This window comes from Staurois parvus, unplaced genomic scaffold, assembly GCF_062004578.1.
Source record: "Staurois parvus isolate SC_StPar_1 unplaced genomic scaffold, SC_StPar_1.0 ptg000005l, whole genome shotgun sequence".
Lineage (NCBI taxonomy): Eukaryota > Metazoa > Chordata > Amphibia > Anura > Ranidae > Staurois > Staurois parvus.
This window is the reverse complement of record NW_028317801.1, coordinates 2,587,491-2,609,551: the sequence shown is the minus strand read 5'-3', so window position 1 is coordinate 2,609,551 and position 22,061 is coordinate 2,587,491. Positions and strand designations below refer to the sequence as shown.

The 22,061-nt window shown below is 40.4% G+C and overlaps 1 protein-coding gene across 3 annotated transcripts in view; it reads right to left on the bottom strand.

Moving 5' to 3' along the window:
- DPP6 (dipeptidyl peptidase like 6) overlaps positions 1-22,061 on the bottom strand; it is a 1,666,940-nt gene that overhangs the window by 227,323 nt on the left and 1,417,556 nt on the right. For all 3 annotated transcript variants that reach the window (XM_089692326.1, XM_089692191.1, XM_089692252.1), the window contains exon 7: positions 6,064-6,151. In XM_089692326.1, coding sequence (XP_089548452.1) covers positions 6,064-6,151 — 88 coding nt within the window. The remainder of the gene's footprint in view (positions 1-6,063; positions 6,152-22,061) is intronic.

The following is a 22,061-nucleotide window of genomic DNA, read 5'->3' as shown; positions in this document are numbered from 1 at the left end:
ATATATATTTTATATATATCTTATGTATTTTCCCTGTGTCTCCAAGTTATAATATCCATTTAGTTTGTTTCACCTACAAACATAAATAAAGTGAGTATAATCAATAAATGAGAATTAAACCATTCATCTATGTATTCTCTGCTTCCTATTGTACAATGTAATATAACCCCAATTCCATTTCAGAAAAGCTCACAACTCTGTTTAAATGACCATATTTCCTTTTTTTAAAAGTCTTTATATAAAACAGCTTTGCCAGAATATAGTCTATGGTATCTACAGTAAATAGTGATAAAACTTAAAGGAGGCAATCAAGATTAAAAGAAGATCCTACAGGCTTATTAGCAGCATATGAATAAACATCTGAATTTGTGTATTTTGCGTATATCCTGACTTCATTCGTTTTTTTGAAAGACCAGAGTGCTCTGTTTTAAAGCCCGCTGGGAAGTGCCTTGTGTGTGGGTATGTTGATAACTAGAGAGGTAGAAGAAAGAACTGATGTGGCTAGAAAGTGTTTTATGTGTGGACTGAAAATATCAGTCCTTTGAAAATATTAATGCTGTAGAGGAATGTAGGGGAAGAGAATATTATACTGAGGGGCAAAAAGAAGGAATACTGAGTGGGCAGGGATAAGGGAAGGTGATCAGGTAGGAGAATAGAGATTGGGAAGATTGGATTAGATATGCAAAATTTCACTGTGATGGGTTACCCATGCCACTAACACTCAGGCACATAAGCAGCAAATTAAAAACAATTAGAACCTGTGTGTAGCCACACATCAGCATGTCATTACTAAATAGATATACAGTACATCAGTAAAACAGGGCTCTGTTCCTATGATCTAACAGGATATTTTATGGCTCTACAACATGCACCATATTTGCTCTATAACATGCACCAACGCGCTATGTATGATGTAAACTACCTTATGTACTGTGGACCTCTTCACTCGGTCTCTTGTGTTATACATTATATACCATACAGCTCTCTGCTAAGTACACTGACCGATTTTCATCTACTCTATGAGGCTATACTCTGTCCAGTGAAAATGAGCAAAGTTCTCAGTTAGCTGTGCAGCCTAACAGATGATCTGCACCAAGAGTTCCACACTGTCAGCAGTAGGATTCAGTCTTGATGAACCACTTCAATACTGGGCACTTTTACCCCCTTCCTGCCAAGGCCAATTTTTAGCTTTTAGTGTTGTCGCACTTTGAATGATAATTGCGCCGTCATGCAACACTGTACCCATGAATTTAAATTTTTTCTGTTTTACGTATTGTCACCAGTCTAGTACAGTGTTATCATATAACTGGTGTGGTGCTGATCAGGGACACTGATTGGTGACAGTATGTAAAAAAAAAAAAATTTGTTTCACAATTTTTTTTCTATTATTTTTTATTTTTTTTTATTACATTTTATTTTTTTATTTTACTAATTATTTCTTTTTTCAACACACTGTGACCAGAGAAATACAATGCTATCATAGTAACATTGTACTACTCTGGGCAAGTGATCAGAATTTTTTTTTTCACACATTTTGATTTCTAATACCAATGTATTTCATTGATATTAGCAACCATTTTTACTGAATGAAACTGATTAATTCAGAGTTTGTCGTGATTAGCTGTGATTGGGCAAAGCTCACCACATGGTACAGATAGGCTGTGATTGGCCCTATCTGTACCATGTGACCACTGTGACCAATCAAAGCTAAAAGCACAATTGCATATAATGGATGGCGTGAAAGGAAGCCATCCTTTGTGTACAATTGTCATGTGATCTGCTGTAATTGGTCACATGACACTGGCACAGGCCGGTGTAGTGATCTGTCATTGGCTGTGTCCCGTGGACACAGCCATTGACAGATCGTCCTGTTGCATGTGAGTGGCACTTTCTGAAAGGACATCATATGACGTCCACTCAGAAGGAGGGGCATCCTGCCCTTCCGTCAATCTGCTATAGGTCAGGCGGGATGGTGTTAAATCCATATGTTGCCAGCCATCAGTATTTTTGCTGGCAGCCAGTAAAAAATGGGCACTTTTCTCTTGCCAGTAAATGATAGTGACAGGAAAATGTTGCCAGTAAAGAAATATGGCTGTGATGCTTGGTTCTGTCCCATTCTGGTCTGGAGCCAGCCGAGAATATCTGAGTGCCTGCTACAGTGTGTTTGGGCATTACCGGGGGGGGGGGGGACTGGCAGGGACAGTACCTGAGCGTGTTGTGTGATGTGATGGTGCAAGGGAGCTGAGAGGAGCAGCTGGAGCCTTGTGTGCAGTTTTGCAGGACGGGAGCAGAACTGTCAGTGCTATTTGGACTGGAGTGGACTGAAGGGACCACCTGGCATTGAGAGAGACAGTCAATGTGACTCAGGAGGGGCTGTGTGATCTTGGTGAGGTGTCATCATCATCTGTGCTGCTGCATACTGCTGACACTGTCACTATGAGAGACTATTTCATGTGTGTGCCTGTCCATTCTATTTTCTTGCCCTCCTCAGGCCTGTCCCTGAGCTACTTACTTACTATATAGAAAATACAATAAGAAACATGTTTTTGCCTTAATATCTACCTTACATCATATTGCTAATTGCATATTGTACTTGTTTGTAGCCTAAATACTGACATTTTCACTTAAAACTGTAATTTGTTTTAACTTTTGGAAATGCCAGCAAAAACTTGGCTGTGCTAGTAACATTTGGTTGTTATTGTCAGTGAATTTCAGTCTAGTAGGTTGGCAACACTGCCACTCTCAAATCAGTGGACTTCCGATCCCTGAAAACATAAAAAACACAGAGAGCGCACAGACTCTGGTGCAAAACCATTTAATAAGACAATAAAGGGATAAAAAGATTTGCACTCACAACAACAACTTATCCTAAATGCCGTCGCTCCAACAGTCCTCTCATCATCTCCCGTGATAGATTTGAGGGACAGTTGCCAGGTACTTGGTCAGCCACTTCTTCCACGCTCGCACAATGATAAACAGTATTGAACCAGAACATGTGAGTTCTCTGTGTTCTTTATGTTTTTGTATACTGTGTATAGTTCATGTTATTTACTTAAAATCTCTCCTATTTGCATGCTGTGTTTTATATTATATACTCTATACCAGGGCTTGAAAAAGCCGCTCTCCCACTCGCCAAATGCGAGGAGAAATTCTTGTGTGGCGCGCTGCGAGCACCGATGATGGATGGAGCGGCTGCACCTGCACACCAAGCCTCATTGTGTAGCCAAGCTCCAGTTTCCAACTTCCGATTTCTGACTTCTTCGGCACCGCCATTACACTGGCAGCGCCGCTGAGGGGACAGGTGCAGGAGAGATCCGTTCTCCTCCACTGAGAGGAGACACCCTCTCCACCACCACGGGGACTCGAGGATAGGTCCGCTCTCCCCCGCCTTGGGGGACACGAGGATAGGCCCGCTCTCCACCGCCTTGAGGGAACACTGTAGAGAAACCACTGCACTGCCCTCACACAGAGCCCAGTGGCCTCAGTATACTGCAGTATACCTCTGAGCATAGGGCTACAAAATAAACTGTAAGACACTTGTTATTTACTGTTCCAAAACACATTGATTTTCTTTGTATAATTTTCTGCTAAAATACGACTGGACTTTAATAAATGAATAATAAAAATATAAAAGTATTATAACAAAAATCATATCGTCATATTAAAAAGTCTCTTTTTAAAGATGTAGGAGATAAACCAAAAAAATACAAAATGTTCCCTACAGGTTTAAAGCTGTAAAACTTGATATTTTGATTGCACCCTATTGCTATTAAGCTATTGCTGTTATGTTTAAATTGACATAATAAAGCTATATTATAATTGCAGTTATTTATATTTTGGACTCTTTATTCTAAAGTGGTTGGGGGCAGGGCTGGGGGCAGGGTTAGGGGCGGGCTGGGGGCAGGGTTGGAGACGGGAGGGGTGGGGTGGGAGGCGGGCCTGGGTATGGTTGGGTGGGGCAACTGATGGAGAGTAAGGTTTGTGCCTGGCTAATAGGTCTAGAATCAAAATTTTAAGCCCTGCTCTATACCACTCCACTACGTACACTATGCTGTTAGATATCTTCTTTAACACTTTGGGGTTGATTTACTAAAACTGGAGAGTGTAAAATATGCTGTAGTTCAGCTTCCAGATTTGTTTTTGTTGTCAAAGCTTAATTGAACAAGCTGAAGTTAGAAGCTGATTGGCTTCCATGCACAGTTGCACCAGATTTTTCACTATCCACTTTTAGTAGATCAACCCCAAGAAAGAAAGAAAGAAAGAAAGAAAGAAAGAAAGAAAGAAAGAAAGAAAGAAAGAAAGAAAGAAAGAAAGAAAGAAAGAAAGAAAAAAAGAAAAAAAGAAAGAAAGAAAGAAAGAAAGAAAGAAAGAAAGAAAGAAAGAAAAAAAGAAAAAAAGAAAGAAAGAAAGAAGGAGGCAAAGAAGAAAGGAGGCAAAGAAGAAAGAAAGAAAGAAAGAAAGAAAGACATATAGAAGGAGGGAAAGAAAGAAAGAAAGAAAGAAAGAAAGAAAGAAAGAAAGAAAGAAAGAAAGAAAGAGGAAAAGAAGCAGGTAAAGAAAGAAAGAGAGAAAGAAGGAGAGAGAAAGAAAGGAGAGAAATGGGAGACAGTGAGAGAAAGAAAGAAAGAACGCCAGGGCCCGGCTGCAAGAGAGACCTTTGCGACCCTGGTAAATCAACCACTAGTGTCAGTAGGTTTTTATTTTTATTTAATTTTTCACTATTTTATATTTTTTCTTTTGTAGGAAAGAAAGAAAGAAAGAGAGAAAGAAAGAAAGAAAGAAAGAAAGAAAGAAAGAGGAAAAGAAAGAAAGAGAGAAAGAAGGAGAGAGAAAGAAAGGAGAGAAACGGGAGACAGTGAGAGAAAGAAAGAAAGAAAGAAAGAAAGAAAGAAAGAAAGTATAAAAAAAGAAAGAAATAAAGAAAGAAATGACAAAAATGAGAGACAAACAGAAAGAAAGAGTTGGCTGCTTGAGGAGATGAGGGAGAGGGCCACTGGAGGAGATGAGGGAGGGAGCCACTGGAGGAGATGAGGGAGGGGGCCGCTGGAGGAGATGAGGGAGGGATCGGCCGCGGGGGGGGGGCATAAAGGAGCCGACTGCATGCAGGAGACTGATTTGAGAGGCGCCTGGGTGGCACATAGAGGAACTGAGAAATGCACGGTCCTCCATGTGCCACCAGGCCGCCTTTCCTATCTAGGCGGCCCCGGCCAACTGGGCAAATGCCCAGTGTGCCCTATGGCCAGTCTGGGCCTGTAGTCCATACAGTGTCTGCTTTGCATGCTGTGCTGTATGTTGCACACTGCATAGCTCTAATTATCACAGTATTGTCTTATTAGCCAGAAGCTATTCATAACTTTTCCAGATTCTGGAATTCTACTTTAACAGTTTTAATTAAATTTTAAAAACACTCAAATATAATTGCAAAGATGGTCAGCATATATTTATGCAGTTTTGGTAGTTTTTCTAAAAATATAAACCTAATAAAGCCCATGTATAAAAATGTCTTCTAACAATATTTAGGGTGTAACATGTAACATATTATGATCAGACCTCCCCCGCTCCCCCACTTTGACAGCTAGCGGGGGATCTTCTGTCCCCCACTAACTTTCAAATAAAAAAAAAACGCAGCTGTGGGAGGCTCTGCTGCGTCACTCATTCACAGTCCTCTAGTCTAGTGGCTGTTAACTTGTAGTCCTCAATAAACTACCGTGGTGCTGTGGAGCGCCGAAGTAGTTCATTTGAATTTTCCTGTCAGTATATCATCTTGTTGGTACATCCCGTACAGGCAAGCAGATATACAGACAGATCTGCAGGAGACCTGCATGGCACCAGTGATCAGTTTGCGTTCTAGGCTCCTGCAGACAAAAATAATAAATACACATTTTTTACCTGCAAAAAAATGTACATTTATTATTTTTTACTAAACGTGAACTTATCCTTTAAATCTATATTTAGAAAACCACAAAAGTAAAAAGCTGCCTGTTTGCCTTGACAACACAAGCAATCTTTCCTTTTGGCACCATTATATATGAGGCATATTGTATTGAGAAAGGTTTGACTTACCAGTTGTTGACCTTTGGGGCCCCATCCAGCATACTGGAGATATGCTTTCTCTACTTCTACTTCAGGTGGGTTTAAATCAGTAAGTTTACTGAGGAGATAAAAAAAAATAGATTTGTTTTACATTTAAGTCATCCAAATTACAGGCAACATACTAGTATATTATAAATGCAAAGCAACCAGGAAGCACCATGCATTGGTGGATTGCTAATGAAAGCAGCCTTGCCATATTACAGAAAAAAAAAACTCCTAAAATTCCTAGCTGAGATCTGACCAATTTTCCCCAGTTTTGGTTAACACATTGCAGCACTGTATTGTAATATTAACCAATCCTGTACCATGTTATAGTACATTAAAAAAGATGCTGACCTTCTTCTAACAATTCAAGCTGCATGGCTGTCTCTGCCATCAATACTTTTGAGTCGTACACCCAAAACAAAAATGCAGCCTAAGCATCAGTATGAGAGCCAGCCAGCTTTTCCAATGGTGTTCAGCAATGGCCACCTACATATTTATTAAAAGAGAAATATGGCTTTCTTTCTCTATTTATACTTACATAGGTGGATACAGCAGTGGTCCAATGCAGCATCTGTCCCCTGCTGGCTCTAAGGGTGAGAACTCAGCAATCATATGATCGCTGAGTTCTCACAGCCGCTCTGAGCAGAGAGCGGTGACTGTCAGTCCCCGCTCTCTGCTCTACCTCCCAAGAGTTCACGGGAGTGCTTAGCTGTGGAGGGGGAGGGTGCAGCTGGCTCAGGCTCTAAGCGGGTCACTTAGAGGCTGAGCCAGGTGCTACTCCAGACTCTGGGGTGGGTCCCGACTTTGCAGTTGTTGGGATCTTTCACAGCCTGGACCAGCTAAGCGACATCAGCCAACAGTAGACTTCAGTCCGCTGTCAGTTGAAAATAGGTCACAGGAGTGCAGAACAAGCTGCACTCCTGTGATCCACAAAAGTACAGCCAAAAAAGCTTCTCTTTTAAAACAGGGCTTCCTGGGACTAAGCAACCCCCATCACACATCACAGTAGTCATTCATAGTACATAACTCAATGCAACAGTGCTGCCATTTATCTGTTATGCAAACCTTACAATGTTAAACTGATTACTGATATTGTTTTGAAATTTCTAATTTCCAAAGTAGTCAAGTTGTGGGTGGAGGTGGGGGATGGTTTGTGAATTCGAGTTTTTTGGGAGGTTGGGAGAAGTCAGATAGAGACAGTGAGGGGGAAGGGACCAAAAACCCCTCCCCTCCATGCCAGAATGTCTTTCAGCTCGCAGCATCCCAGATTTTATTTTGGAAATATGTTAGTTGCAAAAGGTTGTTGCATAAAAGATCTTCGTATATGGAGGAGAATTTATTTCCATAGAACCATGTTTTTTTAAACACAATTTTCCATTCAATTGATTATGATTATATTGGCTATCCACAACGAAACCTTAGGTTACCTTCACAAATTAGTGTGCAGCTCCTGGCTGTGTTTTCATGTGTGAGAGAACAAATTTTCTGTAAGTTTTTCTCAGTATGGAGTTTTCATGTAAAAGAAAAAAGGGCTGGGTCAGCAGGAAGCCTGAAGTCTGTGAATATTTGGAATATGTGCCAAACCTCTATTCAAAATGGTTTGGGGGTTTGCAAGAGCAAAATATTTCTAGGATATCTATACTGGCCTGACAACATCTCCAACAAGTCGCTAGAAGCATATGATGGAGCACTTGTGACATTCTGTACCAGCAGGTAAGAATTTAAAGCTGGACTCCTGATTCATAGTTGCCAACTGTCCTGTTTTGTCCTGGACACTCACAGATTCATAAAGCATGTCCTGACAACATCTAGTCCTGGATACATTTGTGGAATTGGAGGAGCAATTTGAGAAAGTAAGAGATTTGAACCATTTAACAGAATCTAAAAAATTCCATTCTGAAGTTTGTCCCCATTTAGTCCAACGAGGGCCATTGTTGGTTAGAAATAAAATGATGTGCTCTTAAGGTCTGGGAGCAAATTAGATATTGAAATTGTAGGTCATCTATTCCTGGTGCAAAAGCTAGGTTTTCCAGTATAGGAAAGAGGGGGATGATGAGAGAGAGATGTCATTTCTTTGTAAATATTTTTGACAGATGGTCTAAACAGTGTCATTGCCGGGGTGGGTACTGCATAGGACATTAAGAGAGCACCAAGGTATACAGTAGCTGTAAGGGGGATGGTGCTCTAACCCCCAGAGTTAAAAAAAAACTACAATTGTTTCAGGTGATTTTAATCTGATGTTGTCACAGTTCCAGTGACTTTCCTTCTTCTTGCAGTGGGCTTTAGAGAGCACCACCATGTAATGACTATTTGTCCTATTACTCCTCTGAGTTCAAGGAAGAGAGGAAGGGGTCAGGCGCCTCAATTCTTAGGCTAATAGGATGTTGTTTGCATGGCTATTACTACCATTCAACCTTGAAGAGGACCAGCACTGGATCCCTGAACAAGTGAGTCTGTGGGGGTCAGCACCAGAGAGGAGAAAAGTATTTCAATGAGGGTTACTTGCTGAGTTACGTGGTGAGTTGCTGATAATCAATTATTCCTGTTTTTTGGCCAAGCTTGACTTGAGCATTGAACCCTATTTGGACAACATTTAGTTTGCAAAATCACAGTGTATCATAAGTAATTGCCACGTCTCAGTGTTACAGATCTCCTCTAGACTCTTTCAGCCACTTTCTGAATACATGTATACACTCCAGCATCAGTTGCACATCATTTTCCTGGACCGGCTTCCTAGTGACAATGTTGGACAATTCCGGTATTATATGTTTCACCATGGCTGTTTGTAATCTCCACCAGAGGTCAATTTGACAATGCAAGAACACAACTGGAAAGTCTTCACTCCATCACATGAAAAGTCTGAACAAAGATGTTTCTGTCAGGGTCACCTGGTGCACATTTAATAAAAGCAGCACTTTTGAACTAACATTAACATTTTAAAGAATACATTCGATTTTACTTATTGAGCTTGTATCTATTTGAATACTTGCAATGGCCATATTCACTATATGGTTTTCTTCATAGAGTATTTTACATGTTTGACTTTATTTAGAATTTTATGTACATTTAAATGAAGATCAAGTTTTCCAGCAAAAATGTTTGGTTGGGGGAAACTATAGCAGTGCCTGGTATGTTTCAATGGCTGTAGCAACAGTTTTTGTGTTTGCAAAAAAAACCTAAACCATGGAAATGTTGAGACTTCTGTAGACATACATTTAGTCCCTGAATCAAGTGCACTATACTTCTAGACATTGCTGAGGTGCCATAACGTGAGGTTAAGTTGCTTCAAGCTGCTTGTGTGTTAAATCTCAAGCAGCTCAGATGCATATTCAAAGCCAACTACGCACGTTAGCTTTTGAACCATTTCCTATCATGGTCACTCTTGCTGTAAGATCTGCATATAGAGTAAATGTGGAGAAATAAATGAAGGAAAAAAAAGGCCTGGGGGTACGTAGTAATAATAGGAACTACTTAGTAATAATAATGACAAATAGGTGTGCTTTATAGTGATCCTGGCAGAGAGACCTTTGAGATTTTGAAAACTTGCAAAGTATAATTATTTATTCCTGTACCATTTATCCCCATTTGCGTATGCAAAATAGTGGAAACTTCACCAAAGAATGGAAGTTAAATTAGTTATCTCATGTGATCGCTTTTTTTTTGTGAGTAATACGACCCAACCCACTAATCCCAGTTTATTACTTAATTTTTCCACGTCGCTAAGATGAAGGAAAATTACACATTTAATCAACAAGATAATAAATAGTCTCATGTAAATTGCAAATGTTACATTTTGTAATTAAAATGAATGTTATATAACAATGTTAGTTGAAGCAAAGGTAGAGGAAAAATGATTAAAAGTAATAATTCACATGCGGAAACAGACAAGTGTTGTCAGTTCCAGTCACTCTCATCTTTCAGAAGAATAAGATTCAATTATTCTGACAAGTGAAGCATGAACCCTCTCAGATAAGCATTAAAACCCTGTAAAATGAGATTGTCACCAGCCACAGTTAGTGACCTTACATACACTGATCATCATTTCTGTACGCTTTGCAACAAGTCATTGGCGGTGGCCCTAAATTCCTACTGATTTAGTTAAACTGATCAAGCAAACAGGAGGATGCTATGAACACTAAATATCCCAAGTGCATCTTATCTGTTACAGAAATTCCAATTCAAACTTACATGATATCTTCAAGGTGGTACTATCACTGTGGTGTTCATACATCTGTCCCATGGCTGTCACTACTTAAAGGTGTTACATGTATAAAACTTTCTATTTACTTAGGACAAGGTAGTTCCATTTCCTGTTCATGTTATAGTAGAATGCTGCACATGTTTTATGGATGACTGAATCTGGTAATAAAGCACTCTACAACTAGGGATAAGCCTAAGGTACGGTCCAAACACAAGCTGAGACTGAACCTTGGCTGTGAGGATGAACACCTGAGTATTTACCTGTATGGTGGAAGCTGAACGACATGGGTAATAGTGGTTTTTATAATGCTATTATACACAACAGCTTCTCATTTTTAATGGTTATTAACAACATTGGCAGGTGCAGGCACTTTCAAGTCCTTAACAATTAATGATGTCACTGTATCCATTCACTTACATGGCCGGGCATTTCCGGCCATGTAAGCAAAAAAGCTGAGCATAGTGAAAAAAAAATCTCTGTGGATGTTCTGTCATAAATCTTACCATACTGGTATGATTTTTAGGGGGACCCCATGCAAAACAAAACAAGAAAATGGCATGAGGTCCCGCACATTCTATACTAGACCCTTATATGATCTTGCATCATGGTAGGCCAGGAAACTAAACCAGGGGGGGTATCTTACTAGGGGGGTCCAATGCCATAGCATCATGTCCCCATGTTGATGAGGACAAGGAACTCTTCTCCACAACCCTGGCCTGGCGGTTGTGGGGTCTGTGGGCGGGGGCGGGGAATTATCAATATCTGGAATCCCTCTTTAATAATAAGTGGGCCCCCAGATACTGCCCTTTACCTATGTTAATAAGTAAGTAGTCGAAAAAGAATTCTCCTGCGCTCCAGGACTCAGACAGGTGGCACAAGATGGAACCAGGCCTAGGGAAAACGATCACCACTGCATAAAGGGCTGTGCAGCTCCAAACCAAGGCTGGGGAAGCCCAATCAGCACTGCAAAATGAAATAAAAACAAGAAGCGCACCAGCCTTGCGCATTACCTCAATAACCAAAGTTTATTACTTGTAAAAAACATACTCACAAACAGCGAATAAAATCAGGCATGTAAGTCCTCTCAGGGACTTGAAGATAACATGAGTCCCATCAGGGGAATGGATGTTCAGTACAGCTGACGCGTTTCGAAGGGGGCCCCTTCTTCCTCAGAGCTAACTGAACCATGAGTGCTCCCTCCTATATATACACATACCTCTGGACTAAAACTAGGCCCTCCCTACCCGGGTTGGGCAGTCTCAGGATAGTAGGAGGGGCCAGAATCTCATAAACTAACCATCAATATTTGTAGTGCCATTAGAGAGAGATAACATATAATTTATAAAATGTATAAAATACATAAAAAACATATATAAAAGACATATAAAAAATATATACAATCAATATAAAAAAAAAAAAAAAAAAAAAAAAAAACCCACATTTTGCATACGCCACTTAGTGTGCATCCAATCCCTCAATTTGACTGTGACACCAGAGGAGATAATGATCATCAACAATTATGAATAACTATCATGTTTCGTGTTACATTAGTGATACATTAGTGATACATTAGTGAGCAGTGTGTCCCATGGACACTTCATCCGGAGGACTTGTCATAACGCTGGATGAAAATATAGCGATCAATGTTACAATAATCATAGATTCTCCATAGTGGCACAACCACATGTATATAAATGTCAAAACATATATAGGCAAATCATTCTTAGAAACAGCACTAAGGGAAGAAATACTAACCAAAGAGGAATTCCTCTTTCTTTTTGTTAAACACCCTACCACTCCATTCTTCTATCACATTCCAAAAGTACATAAGAACAAAGACAATCCCCCTGGAAGACCCATTGTCTCTGGCATAGGTAGCCTGACAAGCAATCTAGGCAGCTATATCGATTACTTCCTAAAAGATATAGTGGTAAATCTTTCATCCTATGTCAGAGACTCCAGTCACATACTGGATATACTGGCAGGGTATAAGTGGGAAGAGGAGTATCGATGGCTGTCTCTGGATGTGGTATCTCTATATACGTCCATTAAACACGAGTATGGTCTTCGAGCCATTCAGCATTTTCTAGCCATAAATTCATCACTCCACTATACACAAATGCAATTTTTATACAACTGCATTGAATTTGCCCTAGAACATAATAACTTTTCCTTTCTGGATAATCACTATCGCCAGACACAGGGCACCGCCATGGGCGCAAAATTTGCTCCTAGCTATGCAAATATATTTATGGGGTACTGGGAAAAGAACTATATCTGGACGAATAACCCCTATAGTGCAAACCTTATCCTATATGGAAGGTATATTGATGATATTATCATCATCTGGAATGGTACAGACTCCCAGCTGGAGGGGTTCCTTAAACATTGTGGAAACAATCCGTATGATATCACGTTCACTCATGTAATTGATGAAGACAATCTGGTCTTTTTAGACCTTGAATTAAGACATGATATCAACGGTCAGATATGCTCAAAAACATATTTCAAACCCACAGCAGGGAATTCATATTTACACGCCAAGAGCAATCATCATCCACAATGGATTCGTAATGTTCCCTTCGGACAGTTCTGCAGGCTACAGCGTACGTGCACTATGAAAAAAGACTATTTAGAACAAAGTCTGATCCTTAAAAAGAAATTTGAGGAGAAAGGGTATGATGCACAGCTTATACAAACAGCTGCTAATAAATATTTAGCCCTTTATGATAGCAATCCCATAGATCCTACTGTCGTGGAAGCTAGTGTCAACTCCAAGACCATCATTGACACTTGCAATACAAACGTAGTACGTTTTTGTACTAGATATAGTAACAAAGCCTGGGACATCAAACACACTCTGTCGAAAAATTGGAACATTCTAAAAAACGACCCTACTTTAGGGAAGGTACTCCCTGATAAACCCACACTAATTTTCAGGAAACCTAGGGAAACCTAGGGATCTCAGGAGCATAATAGCTCCTAGTAGAGTATGTAAAAGGAACTACCAGCAGACATCCAACCCAGGTCCATGGTCAGTGCTATTCGACCAAAAGGGCAGCTACAGATGTAGCGTTCCCAATTGTGGCACATGTGGAGTCATATGGCATCGGAAAAAAGATTTCTTGAGCACAGATGGCAGGAGATTTTCCATCAAACAGTTCATCAACTGTGGGACGTCTTTTGTCATCTATGGCTTAATTTGCCCCTGTGGCCTACTGTATGTAGGCCGCACCTCACGGTGTCTTAGGACACGCATCAGCGAGCACAAAAGTAATATAAAATTGGCAAAAGATAAATATTCAGTCCCCCGTCATTTCAAAGAAATACATCAGAGTAATTACGATGGACTGAAAGTTTTTGGAATAGAAGCAATCACAAAGGACTTAGATAGTGGGAGGAGATACCAAGAACTCTGTAGAAGAGAAAGTTTTTGGATCTTCACATTGGGTACTCTGTCCCCTAGAGGCTTAAATGATGACCTGGAGATTCATACTCTTATTTAGTCACCAGGAAGTACTAACACAATTAGTGATTTTTACTGTTCCACCCCAATTTCAGTTTGCGATTTAAATATATTGAATATGTTTGATGTATTCGATGTATTTAATATATTGATTATATATATATATATATTTTTTGTATTCAGTAACACATATTCTGTTAACAACAGGAATGTTTTTAGTGTAAGGAATGCGGTTTCCTGATACTAGCCCTGACAATAATAATTGTTCTTCTCACTGTTCCAGACTATATCGACACATATGGTCTCTTTAGTTTTTATTAGTTTTTTTTATATCGGCTTTTAGTAGTCTGGTGCGAAGTAATAAGCCCCCAAGATCTTTAATGTACTGCTAATTCAGGTTTGATGATTCTCAGCCTGAGCGGTTTGACCACCTCATTGGATTGGTTTGAAGGTACATATAACAGTAAGCCGGCCAGAGGGGAATTCCCTGACAGGTTCTTTCCCTCAAGGAGAGCCTCGTCAGAGGTTGGGGGCGGGTGAGCATGTCGGGCTTCTGATTCAGTAGAGCGGGGTTAGCGCACGCGTACAAGTGGCCGTCAGATGCGCGTGAAGGGGGCGTACGTGACCGCGCAGACGGACTTCTCTTCTCATACTGCGCATGCGCATGTTGGTTCACGCATGCGCAGTTATGAACTTGGAGTATTAGCGTGCGTTCCATACACAGGCTAAACCAGGAAGCAATGAGGGAAGTTCATGTCCTCCCTCTGCAGCTGACCACAAAGCACCATGGATCCAAGAACATTTGATCTAATCCCCTTCATCAACGGATCGGGGAACGCGTGCAGCTGTCTGGTGATATATATATATATATATATATATACATATATATATATGAGAAATACATAGCATCGGGTTGAAGGTCGGGGTGTGGATGTGTATTTATATATATATATATATACAAGTCTGTGGGTTTACAAATGTGTATACATGTGGATTCAAGAGTTCTGATTTAATCCTCTTCATGCCATGAAACGCATGCAGTTGGCTGGTAGTAGAAAATACACACAAAAAACACACAGCTCTGGGTTAAAGGTCTGAGCGTGGGTGGATTTGCCTATATATGTTTTGACATTTATATACATGTGGTTGTGCCACTATGGAGAATCTATGATTATTGTAACATTGATCGCTATATTTTCATCCAGCGTTATGACAAGTCCTCCGGATGAAGTGTCCATGGGACACACTGCTCACTAATGTATCACTAATGTATCACTAATGTAACACGAAACATGATAGTTATTCATAATTGTTGATGATCATTATCTCCTCTGGTGTCACAGTCAAATTGAGGGATTGGATGCACACTAAGTGGCGTATGCAAAATGTGGGTTTTTTTTTTTTTTTTTTTTTTTTTTATATTGATTGTATATATTTTTTATATGTCTTTTATATATGTTTTTTATGTATTTTATACATTTTATAAATTATATGTTATCTCTCTCTAATGGCACTACAAATATTGATGGTTAGTTTATGAGATTCTGGCCCCTCCTACTATCCTGAGACTGCCCAACCCGGGTAGGGAGGGCCTAGTTTTAGTCCAGAGGTATGTGTATATATAGGAGGGAGCACTCATGGTTCAGTTAGCTCTGAGGAAGAAGGGACCCCCTTCGAAACGCGTCAGCTGTACTGAACATCCATTCCCCTGATGGGACTCATGTTATCTTCAAGTCCCTGAGAGGACTTACATGCCTGATTTTATTCGCTGTTTGTGAGTATGTTTTTTACAAGTAATAAACTTTGGTTATTGAGGTAATGCGCAAGGCTGGTGCGCTTCTTGTTTTTATTTCATTTTGCAATAAGTAAGTAGTACCACTGCTTATTTAAAAAAAGTAAATAAATAAAGTGTAAATAAAATAAAAAAACAGCTGTTGACAAATCCTATGATAACAAAAAAAATTCAACAAAAAAAGTGCCACAATGTACATTCACTTTCAATCAGTGATTTAGGTAAATATCAATAATGATGCCTGCCTACCCACCAAATTGAAAAACCTGCCAACACATGTTTGGCTCAATCGCTTCTCTCCAACAAAATGACAGGTTCTGCAGATGACAGCTGATATAAACAAAGAGTTGGGGTCTCCCAGGAGACTTCATTGATCATCATATATGGACATGACATGTTCAGTGACATCACGTATACAGTCAATAGCAATGTTATTAAAGGGGCTTTTAAATTCCCCCTCCTTCCAGCAGAGGAAAGGGACTTTGTCCTAATATGGGGACAAAGTGCTTTGCAAAGGGGGTCCCCTCTTGGTAAGATATCCCACCCATGTTGAGGACATGTGGCCTGGTATGGCTGCAAGTCTGAATAAGAATCCAGTATAGATTTTGGGGGGACCTAATTTTTTTTCTTGATTATTGCATGGGGCTCACTTTACAATCCATACCAAATCAAAAGGGTCCCGTATAGAATTTGGTGGGTACCTCATTATTTTGCTATTGTTATGTGGCAGCTGCAGCAATGATCAAGATATCATTTTCTTCTTCTGGCAATTCCCTTCACTGTAAAAGTAATCCTAATGGCTAACATGCATTAAGGTAAAAAAATGTTCTGCATGCGCTGTGCATTGCTGTGGAATTCACATGCAGCTCTGTGTGATGCGATTTCCAGCCCATTCATTTTAAATGGGATAAAATTGTAGTGCATCGAGCCAAAAGTATTGCATGCACTACTTTTTAAAAAGCACTGTAGCTGGATCTCATGGTACATTTGTACGGGCAGGTGTGGGCAAATGCACTACTTTTGCGATCTGCATTTGGAGTTTTATTAACATTTTATTTACAACCGCTTCAGATTGCAAAAGCTGTGCTTTTTGCATGTGGTGTTGAATCGAACAGAAATGCACAGCGTGCTCCTGTGCAGTTCTAGTGCAGGCATGGTATGAATGGGCACTGAAATCTACCAGCGACACTGGGACATTTACTGTGATTATTGTGTAGACCAGGTACAAAATTCTCAACAACAGTGTCCCTAAGAGCTGTAAGAAACAGGTGATTTGCAAAGATAAAACAACATTAAATCCAGTTATGAATTCCCTGACAAATCATAAACTATCATGTCCAAATCTAAGCCTGCTTTAATCCCCTGCACAGCAGTACACCAAATGGAAGAACTACAACCAGCACTAGGAGCCAGCCTGTTGCTTTGCACATTGCTGTTTGTGACTATTGATGGGTGAAATTGCTTGGGTTTGATTCACGGTTACATTCAGTAAGCATGGACAAAAATATGCAAATTGCAGATTGAAAAAAAAAATGAAAAAAAGTTTGTAAAATTACAACGAATACAGCATGCAACAAATAGACAGAGGTTATGGTGAACCCTATTATTTTGCAAATTCGAGACCCATCCTAGAAGGAAGTGCAGAGAGATTACCTTGGTAATACCCTTTTGTGCAGGGTAGTCTACAGGGATGTCCAAGACCTGACTGTGCTGTCTAGCATATTTTCCAGGGTCACAAAACTGGTGTAACAGTATTACAAATATTGGCAGACAAGGTCATTTTTTAATGTACTGTATTGTATGTATTGTGACTGTTGTATTTTGCTGTTTTTCCTGAAGTTCAGCTTTTACCATAATCATAACCTTATCCTCTGTTAACCTAACATATTTCATCACCAGATCTCCCAGGTAAGCACTCCACCAGTTCTAGTTCTCTGTTTCCCAAGAACAACTTGAAATCAGAGATTTATAGCTTCTCTCCAGCATCTGAGTTTTCTCACAGTTGTATAAATCCTCCCTTGTATCAGGAGGAAGCTCTATGCCACACTTTCATCATGAAATAAGACACAGCTGCTCATCAAATTTCCCATCAAGGTGGGAAAAAAACCAGAATGTTAACGCCAGAGCCATTCCACACAGCCGAACAATCGCAGCAAATGTAGTAGATGTCGGAGGGTTAACTAGAATCTAAAGCTGTGGATTTCCACTCAGCGCCCCAGCCAGACAAGCACAATTCAGAGAAATATGTTACTCATCATAGAATGGAGCTGTGGACATGCAATCACCATCTGCTTGGCGAGAACTAAGCATTACTTTTGTCATAATCAATAGAATGTTGTTCATCTTAAGTTTTGTCAGTTTTTCTCAACTCAATAGCAAAATCTAAAACTGCGAGGCAATGCGATGAAATGTGTCAGATTAGGTCACTTGTGACACTGCATTGAACAATGTTCAGTAGTTTTCCTTTCTGAAGCACTACTGGAGGTAGAAATCAGGTGACATAAGCAGAGAAAATGCTGATGTTATTTTTGCCCCTTGATGTAAAAGCCTCTTTAATGCACCTGTGCACAGACTACAGACATTAAACGATTTACATGAAATGGCTCTAATAAGAATGTTGCCTCCATACAGACTCATATTGTGAAGCAAGGCATGGTAAGTCAGCAGTGAGAAAAAAATCGGCTGAAGGGAGCCCATGGGCCATTGGACTAGTACTTTGCCACCCTCTTTCCTTTTTCTAAAGGAAAAGGTGTTTTTTTACAAAATGCATTGCCAAGCAAATAAATAAAAAGTGATGCAGCAAATGGTAGCGAGTAGGCCAGGAGACAAAAAACAATAGTCAACAGCTTTCTGCATATGCTTGCACATGTCAGAAAATAGGTTTGGGGCTTTTCAGGAGTATGGTTTAGCAAGAGACCCGATGTATCAAGTCTTCTTACTGAGAACTAGAGTCGATACCGACAAGATTCAAACCAACCTTAAAAGTGTGAATCTAATGAATATCTGTAGAGGAAAAATACCAAGAACCTGTTATGTCAGACCTTTTGATATTTTGACTGATGCCTAAAATGCCACCAGATTTGAAGAGCAGCAGTTTCCAGGTAGAAAGACCTAAACTTTTCAAACACAAGGGTCAGTCTTGGCTTCCATGTTCCTTGAATGCCATGATCTTGTATGTATTATAAGGGTAAGGTCACCCCTAAAATATCAAAGCAGGTTAGAATAGAAATTTTGTAAATAATCTCAATTTATTGCCAGAACCATACTTAAAATCATAAAAATAACAAAATCATTGGCCCTGAATGTCAAAAATACTAGGCATGCCAAATTACTTATTCTTAGATTTAACACTTTCTTGATCCTGCTAAATTTACCATGAGCTGAAGGTAAAATCAATTTTAGCAGTGGTTCCTTGAGAACCTGAAAATTATTTTATGGGTTCCTCAGAGGTAACAAAATTGACAAAAGCTGCTGTATCTGCTTCTGCTAACAAGTGCTACTCTATTATCCTTATTCTTGGTACATGATCTGCTGTATCTATCTAGAACCTTCCTAGTTAGCTAGGGGGGCATAGCTGATTATTTTTTGAGTTAGAGGCTGAACAGCAGCCTGGGGAATGGTCAGCAGGGTCATATTTGAGGGCTGAGAGGCTCTGAAGATCAGTTCCTTGATACCCCCCGCTCTAGAATATTGGAGAAGATTCTAGAAGCAGTGGACGGGGGTGAGGAGGGGCTGGTTTGCATACTCAAGGGACTCTGGCCAATCCCCAAGCAGGAGGCTTGGCATGGGACCAAAGCAGCTCTTGAGTATGACTGAGCCTGCTCAGTAGCAGGAGAATTTAGGTGAAAGGTATCAGGAAGGCTGAGATGCAGGAGCCCAGGAGGGGTCCCAGTGAAAGGGTCCTACCTACAGGCTGGGACTTGGACAGGAGGATCACTCAGCCTTGCTGGGTCCCAGAGCTAGGACCACCTGTGGAGCCAGAAAAGGAGCCATCCCAGCAGAAGGCCTGAAGGCAGCCACCTACCTACACTTGCCCACCCCCTGGGCCAGTTAAGGGGAAAATAACACTCTGATGGGAAACCTGATTAGCTCCATACACGGGACTGTTTCATTTTAAAGTGGTAGGCACTGGATCCCCTTGCCCAGGGATTCCTCCAGACAGCTGGATAGAGGGGAACTATCTGGGGTTTGGGGTGGTACACTGGGAGATGCTGGAGAGCTCTCCAAGAAGAGAAACCCATCTATGGACTTGTACATAGTTGCTAAGGGGTTTTTCCCCAGTTTACTGTTCCTTGGGCATCCCATACAACCTTTACCCCATCCAAGTTTAATACCCCTAATAAAACAACAACAAAAAAACAAGCTCAAGGACTGTTTACTGTCTCCAGACATGACAAATCTGCTGTCACACACTCCACCACTCCAGCCAGTACTATTTCCTATATCAACTTGGCAGAAGCTTGCTGTTGATATTGAAAGTCTTTTCATAGGGCACCTGTTGACTGCCGATTTTCTATAACATTAATGGATTATTGCAGCAAATTGTCAGGAATTGCATTTGTCTCAAATATAACATCTGCTACTATAATTGCATTTCTCTGCACAGTCCTCAGAAGGGAAGGTAACCCAAAGGAACCAGTGTGTGATAATGGACCACAATATGTTTGTGAGTTTGAATCCTTCCTGAGTGAGAGAGAAATATTGTGCATAGAAAATAATTTTCATTATTGCCCAGCTAATCTTACAAGAAAATCTTGGAGAGTTTTTACTACAGAGTTCTTGCGTGTCTACTGAATGACTAGACTTGTAACTACACATGCATCACCAGTTGATCTACTACATGGTAGACAACTCACAACAATCTAGTGCTCTAAAATCAGAAGTTGCTAAGATGGGCAAAAGTCAAGACAACAGTATGGCATATACTGAATGAAAACATGGTGCACATACACTTTCTGCGTGGATCTCTGGTTAGACTTTAAAGAACAAAATGGTTTACTGAGACAGGAACAATTCAAGTTTCCTAATCCCCATAGAATGACAAGTTACGGAAGTGCTCATACCTGTTAAATGTCTTATTGATGCATATAGAATATCAGTCATCTTGGCCTCCACCCCCCAAAGTCAAATTACATGTAAAAATTATTTGAAAAGTTACAATAATATAAGTTCCCAGCACACTGACAGAGTTGTCGCCAACAGCTCAGTTATGGCTTCTGATCAGGAGCCAGCAGGATGGGCCCCCAATCGTGTAACTCCTGTGAGCCAATCACAGCAATCATCTTAACGGGAAGCTGCTATGCCTCTTGGCATTAAAGCCCATTTGGAGGGCTGCTGTCTGCTGTCTGGGAGGAGTTAAGGACCAATATCTGCCTGCAACAACGGAATGAAAGCTAACTTTTCAAGTGCTACTTTTTTCTAATAATTTGGGACTTTTCCCTTTTTTTTAAGATTATAACATTTATCTTCGTGTGATTAATATGCATCAGGAAGTTTTTGCTGACAGTTCAGTTAAGAGCTCTATTTTTTTCATAGTACCTTACTGCACCCTTTGAAAAATATGTTTAAATAATGTGCACCCAACATACTGCACACTCTTATCCCATATGGGCAGCACAGTGGCTAAATGGTTAGCGCTTCCACCTGGCAGTACTAGGGTCATTGGTTCGTATCCCAACCATGGCACCACCTGCCTGGAGTTTGCATATTCTCCCTGTGCCTGCATGGGTTTCCTCCGGGCACTCCGGTTTCCTCCCACACTCCAAAGACATGCTGGTAGGTTACTTGGATACTGTCTAAATTGGCCCATGAATGTGAGCTAGGGACCTTAGATTGTACACCCCTTGAGGGTTAGGGACTGATGTGAATGTACAATATATATGTGTAAAGCGCTGCGTAAATTGACGGCGCTATATAAGGACCTGAAATAAATAAATAATAAATAAATAACCCCCTCCCGTAATCACATAGAGATGAAAGAGGAAGGGGTGGAGAAATAGAAGGAGGAGGGGGTAGAGGAGGAAGGTGGATACGGAGTAGAGAAAGGAAAGGAGATGAAGAGGGAGGATAAGCATAAGCAATGCTTAGCTTGGCACCCACAACCTCTTAGGCTTGCCTGTCACGTTTTTTTTTTTTTATTTGAACAGTCTTATTTGGGGAAGGACAGGCAGCCTATGACTATAGGATTCTATTTTTAATTGTTTGCTGCTGCCTGCCCTTCCCCATTTGTAGAATTTAATTCCTTCATTTGCTGCTGCCTGCTCTTCCCCCTGCATTGTCTTTGTCCGAAGGTTTTTTCCCCTGGCAGTTATGCCTCCAGTGCCCTGACTATAATTAAATATAAAGAAAATACGAATGATTGCTGAGTGTCTGGGAGTAGGAAGATTATGCTGGCAAAGCAGAGTAATTGCAGACATGCTCGGACTGAGTGGAGCCCAACTACTGCATTAAAAATTACAGCAAAAAAAAAGACATATATAAAAAAAAAAAAAAAATTATGGATAGAAATCTGGAACTCTTCCATT